The sequence below is a fragment of the Pinus tabuliformis genome, chromosome 2_2 (genome assembly GCF_031772625.1).
Source record: "Pinus tabuliformis cultivar Carrire ecotype Pingquan chromosome 2_2, CPIR1, whole genome shotgun sequence".
In the NCBI taxonomy this organism is placed as follows: Eukaryota; Viridiplantae; Streptophyta; class Pinopsida; order Pinales; family Pinaceae; genus Pinus; species Pinus tabuliformis.
In genome coordinates this window covers 1,043,870,993-1,043,876,574 of record NC_142300.1, presented here as the reverse complement: position 1 = coordinate 1,043,876,574, position 5,582 = coordinate 1,043,870,993, and the positions used below count along the sequence as shown (strand labels likewise).

At 42.5% G+C, this 5,582-nt stretch overlaps 1 protein-coding gene and 1 pseudogene across 1 annotated transcript; both read right to left on the bottom strand.

Moving 5' to 3' along the window:
* Positions 1-3,619: 3,619 nt before the first annotated feature.
* Positions 3,620-4,525, bottom strand: LOC149196943 (glucan endo-1,3-beta-glucosidase 2-like). Its single transcript, XM_089408502.1, has 2 exons — positions 4,474-4,525; positions 3,620-4,371 (listed from the first exon to the last, which is right to left on the bottom strand). The coding sequence occupies exons 1-2, from the start codon at positions 4,523-4,525 to the stop codon at positions 3,620-3,622; spliced, it is 804 nt and encodes a 267-aa protein (XP_089264628.1).
* A 70-nt stretch (positions 4,526-4,595) lies between these two features.
* On the bottom strand, positions 4,596-5,582 carry LOC149196942 (cytochrome P450 78A4 pseudogene; annotated as a pseudogene).

Sequence of the window (5,582 nt, the reverse complement as noted above, 5' to 3'; positions counted from 1 at the left end):
GAGCTTGGTATTTATCTACCTTACCTTCTCCATTCATCTTCTTCTTAAACACCCATTTTCTTCCAATGGGTTTCCTTCCAGCTGGCAACTCCACCAGATCCCAAGCCTCATTTTTGTCCAACGATGCCATTTCATCAACCATGGAATCTTTCCATCATTTTCCATCCTTTGAATCTTCTACCTCCCTAGCAGTTCTAGGATCATCATCTCCAATATATAAAGAAAAAATTGAACAAAAGGTAGATGAACTATACCTTTTTGTCTAGCTTCCTTCTCGAACTAATCTTCTCACAGCTGGAGTTTGTAGCTCTTCATCTTCTGATTTTGGTTCTGCTATAGAGTCTGCTTCTTCCTCCTTTAACTCAAACTCTATCTCCTCAGGTTCCTTTGGAAGGACTTGTTTCTTTCGTAGAACTTGTTTTTTCTCAATTTGGTTGGTAGGAACAAATTGAGAAAAACAAACATGGGAGTTTGTTCCAAGACTACTAAACAATAATGTTATTGGAACTAAGTGGGTCTTTAGGAATAAGTTAAATCACCATGGAGAAGTGGTGAGAAACAAGGCAAGGTTGGTATTGAAAGGTTATGCTCAAATTGAAGTTTTGTATTTTGATGAAAATTTTCTCTTTTTGCAACATTAGAGGCAATCATAATTTTTTTGGCATTTTCATGTTTTAAGAAATTTAAAATATATCAAATGGATGTCAAGTCTGCCTAGCAAAATGGATAATTACAGGAAGAAGTTTACATTGAACAACCAGATGGTTTTCAACTGATGAAGAAACGTGATTATGTTTGCATGCTTAAAAAGGCCTTGTATGGGCTCAAGTAAGCCCCTTGGGCTTGGTATTCCAAGTTGGACAAGTACCTACTCAAGTGTGGTTGTAAAAGAGGTGCAACTAAAACAATATTTATGTCATATCTAAGGATGGAAAACTCATAGTAGTGGTTCTTTATGTTGATGATATCATTTTTCCAATGATACAGATTTGTTAACATGCCAAATTATAGTAGACATGAATGTCGAATTTGAGTTGTCTATGCTTGGAGAGATTTCTTATTCCCTTGGACTAAAAATTACCCAAACTTACAAAGGGATTTTCATTTCACAAAGAAAGTATCTCAAGGAAGTATTGAAGAAGTTTAGCATGGAGGAATTCTCTTTGGTGAGCACACCAATGGTTACAGGATGCAAGCTCAACAAAACTAATTAATCAATAGAAGTGGACCATAATTTATACGGATCCATTATTAGTAGCCTATTATATTTGACAACTTCAAGACCAGACATTATGTAGGTCATTGGTATTGTTGGAAGGTTTCAATTAACCCCCAAAAAGAGCCATCTTATAGCATCCAAAAGGATTCTCAGATATGTCAGAGCCACAATGGACTATGGACTGTGGTACCCGAAAGGTAAATATTTGAACTAACTATTTATAATGATGTTGATTGGGTAGGTGATGTAGATGACCAGAAGAGCACTAGTGGTGGTGCTTTCATTCTTGGATATTGTCTAGTTCCATGGTTGAGAAAGAACAAAGCTTTTATGTCTTTATCTACCATTGAAGCAGAATATATTGCAACATATTTCTGTTACACTCAACTATTTTGGATGAAGCAAACCTTGTAGGATGTACAAGTGTTTTATGATCAACCTATTCCTATTGTTTGTGACAATAAAAGCTCCATTAGCATGTCAAGGAATCGTTTTTTACACTCCAAGACAAAGCATATTCCAATCAAAGACATTTCTTGAGAGAGAAAGTTTCCAATCAATTTGTGAAGCTAGAGTATGTTCCTACAAAAGACCAGGTTACTAATATTTTCACCAAACCTCTCCTAAGAGAACAGTTTGGGTATTTGAGGCAAAGATTAAGAATTGTTCCTCTTGCCTCCCTCCACTAGTTATTCCTTCTAGAGGAATAAAGGCAGCTAGTATATGTTCAGCATATAAAGATGAAGCTACTAAGCCCATAGGATCAAGAAGACATGGGAATATTGTTGACGAAGGGTGTAAGGTCGTAGGGAGAGCATGTTGGTTTCTTTTCCATGGAAGTCAAATGGGTAGAGGTCTTAGTGATCAAACAAAATCGAGATGTCATGAGGCAGAAGAATAGCAATAGCATCACAACATTAGTACAACACAAGGGAAGTATACCTTAGGGGGAGTAGCGTATCCAAAGGAGAGATATGAATCCAAATGACATATTTGAGACAATCGTAGTTGGTATGTCTTCAAGAGGATATTTTTTTTTATGATGGTGTTTCCATTAATGCTAAAAGGGGAGAATGTTAGAATTGTTTTGTAATTGATGCCAAATGGAAAAGCATTGGGAATGCATGGAAAAGGCGTTTGGAAAAAGATAAGGTGACTCCAATATTATCAAAGTGGGATTAGATGGTCTGAAGGAATTTCCTAAGTATGATATCACCTCAAACACCGATAAAAACCAAGCAGATGGATAGAGCTCTGAAATAACTCTCCATTTCTATAAAGAAGTTTGAAAATGGCCTCTTGGATTGTGAGATAAATCCAATCTAAGCTAGGGACCCCAAAAAGTCAATTTGCAGAGCTAAGTGTTGTTGTAGAACTCATTGGAGCATGTTATGTTTGGAAAGTGTGACCAAGATAGGAAATGATTAGCAAAAGTGATTATTTAAAGAGCGAGAAAGTTCAACAGAGGATCTACCACCACGTTCCCCCACCTACACATCATCGAGAGTGTGTGGGGGTCTCTCTGCTCAACTAGTAGCATGTAGGGGGGTGCAATGGGCATTTTTCCAAGACCGTTGATTGGTAGATCAATGATGGAGATTATCTATGCATCTCTCCCCCCCTCTAAATCATAAACAACCAAAGGGGGGTTATGCAAACCACAAACAGTTTGGTGTCACCATGACCACAACCATGACATGTGAACATGGAAGGAAAAAAATGTGGCTACTGGTAGAAGAGAGGTTAAACGTCGAGCATGCTAGGTGATGAATTAAGGCCCATGCCTCCAACTGACAACGAAAATAATTCCGACAGGTCAACAAGCAAATGGGTTAAAATTGCATAGAGTGCCGGAATGAGTAGTATGAGAATAACGATGATCGTCAAAGCGATGACAAAGAAGTATTCTATGACCTCCACTTCCAATATTAAAAACCATGCAACTGGGTACAGGAAACTGACTAATTAAATAACAGTGGTTTCAACAGGCCAAGAAATGTGGCAAATGTAGAGAGGAAGTGCATTATTAAAAGTTTGAAACCCTTAGAAATATTTTATAAAGGTAAAATGGTGAAAAATTCAAGGCTTTGGGACCCTTTTCTCTCTCCTCTGACACTAGATAAGTCATGAAATAAGATTGAATCGTAGAGATGATGTAGGTGCATGGGTGGATCATGGCGTTAGTAGTGATGTGGCCCAATGAGATGTTGACACGTGGCATGTAAAGTGAAAGTGTTTAGATACCCAAGTGGGTTATTTCTGAGTTATACATGGACTACTCCAAAAGTGACATGTGGCATGTGTGATCTCATCATGACATCATCCCGCTCGCGTGACCCCGGAAAGATTTGAAGTGGCACATAGAAGAGATGATTAGGCCTTAGGATGACATAGTAGTATTTAGATCCAACTCAGCCTGAAACTACAATGAATGGGCGAAGAGGCACGGGAGGACCCTATCGGGACACGTAGGCGACACAATTGACAGAGCGCAGACCAATGCGAGAAGTTGAAAGGTGGACCCACTGATGGCCACCTAGTCTTAGACACGAAAATGTCAAGGTTCTTACAGCCAAGGGATGACGTTGTACAGAAAACTGCGTTGAGTTGGGAGTCAAATAGTTTAGTGTACAGGAGCCTAGTTTCGCTGTCCCGGACTCTGGCACTGGGGCGAAAGAGTGCGTAGTCCAGAGAAATATCATTGGCATCGCCCTCGTAGGCAAAGAAAGGGTAGACATTGACCATGAGATAGGACCCCGTTTGGCTCAGAAAATCGAGCATTGGCTTTATCGTGGTCTCCACAAGGTCGCTCTTGAAAACATTGCTTGATGGTGGGAAAGAGTTCTGGAGCACACTGGTGGCAACGGGGCTTGACACCTTGATAATTTCGTCGAGGTTGTATTTGACGAGAGCCCTGTGAATATTCTTCATGGCAGGGACAAGGTAGGAGGTGAGGTCATTAGAATTGGCGAAGACTTCATTGCCGACAGCTATGGCCGTGATCTGGGTGCCCGGAACGTAGGCAACCACATTCTGGTGGACCCAGGCATAGGCTCGCGAAAGACGACAAGCAACGTTGGAGAGTTTCTCATTGGGAAGGGAAATGGTGATTTTAATGTCGGTACCACTTGATGCAGGGAGAGCTGCAGGATCTGCGTTGTAGAGATTCAACTTGTTGATGACTTGGCTCTTGATCAACTACACTACCTTGGAAGTCAGGGGAAGATTGTCTGCTTTGCGACCATAGTCGATACCCATAGTGCCAGCCCCAGCAGAGGCAATGATAGCCAGAGCCACCGCAATCATGATTAGCACTGAGCGCATTCGAAGGCTCCTTCTAAGCAAATAATCTTACTTCTTTTTCTCCACCTTCTTTTCACACTGAACTTTTAACTTCTTTGACATCAACAAAATCAGATTGATTTCCGCTCTTTTTACGCTGTGCTTCATGACGTTGCTCTTCGATGATATTTCTAACGAAAGCTCTCACACGGGGCACCAGGCGGGCGCAACGAGCATGGATTCGAAGAGGGTCCAGCGGTCGCAGCCATGGTAGATGATCCGCCCAGTTGAACGCTCCCAACAGCTGGAACCCCTCATCCACCATCTCCCGCAGCTTCTTCACTTCTTCATTCTCAAGAGACATGTCGAACCTCCTTCCAAAGACGCTTCCCATGATATTGTTCAGCGCAGCTCCTTGCAGGTGTCGTCTAACCGTAACAACACCCTTAGAATGATACTCCTTTTGGATATCATCCATCATTTCCACAGCGTCGGCCTGGCGGCCAGCTTCATGGGCAGCGATCCTGCGAGGAGCAAAGAGATGAGCAGAAGCAATTCTCCTGAGCAGCCTCCAGTAGTCCCCGTTGGGCGCGAAGCCAATAGCCCTCCCAAACAACAACTATTGTGTTGATTGCTTGAGGGGTATGTTGGAAAAGTGAGGGGAGGTTAGCAACTCTTGGGCCACCTCGGGATCTGACGTAATAACAGTCGGCGTGCAGCCCAAGCTAAAGGCCATGAGCTTCTTGGCACCATGAAGACGAGCCAGATATTCAAGCTTGCGGTGAGCAAGGCCGACGCTCATGTCCATTAGACTTCCGATAATCGGCCATCCTTTGGGGCCAGGAATGGCAACGCGGCCTCTCTTATGCCGTCCAGCCCACGCACAGCCTCCAGGGCTCAACCAGGAGACTAGAACAGCACAGACGGCAACAATAAGCAGTGCAATATACAGAGGCCACTGACGCCATACAGAAACGTCGTCAGATGAGGAGTGCAAGAAGTAAGCAGGGCCATCTTTTGTGAAGAGAGGAAGGACACAGACCCACCACCCGCTTCCTCCAGTGCTCCAGTGATTCTCCAT

Coding starts and splice junctions, on each gene's coding strand:
- LOC149196943 (XM_089408502.1), bottom strand. CDS start 4,525: ATGATTGCGGTGGCTCTGGCTATCATTGCCTCTGCTGGGGCTGGCACT. Junction 4,372..4,473: donor TGCTGGGGCTGGCACTATGG/GTATCGACTATG, acceptor TCTACAACGCAG/ATCCTGCAGCTCTCCCTGCA.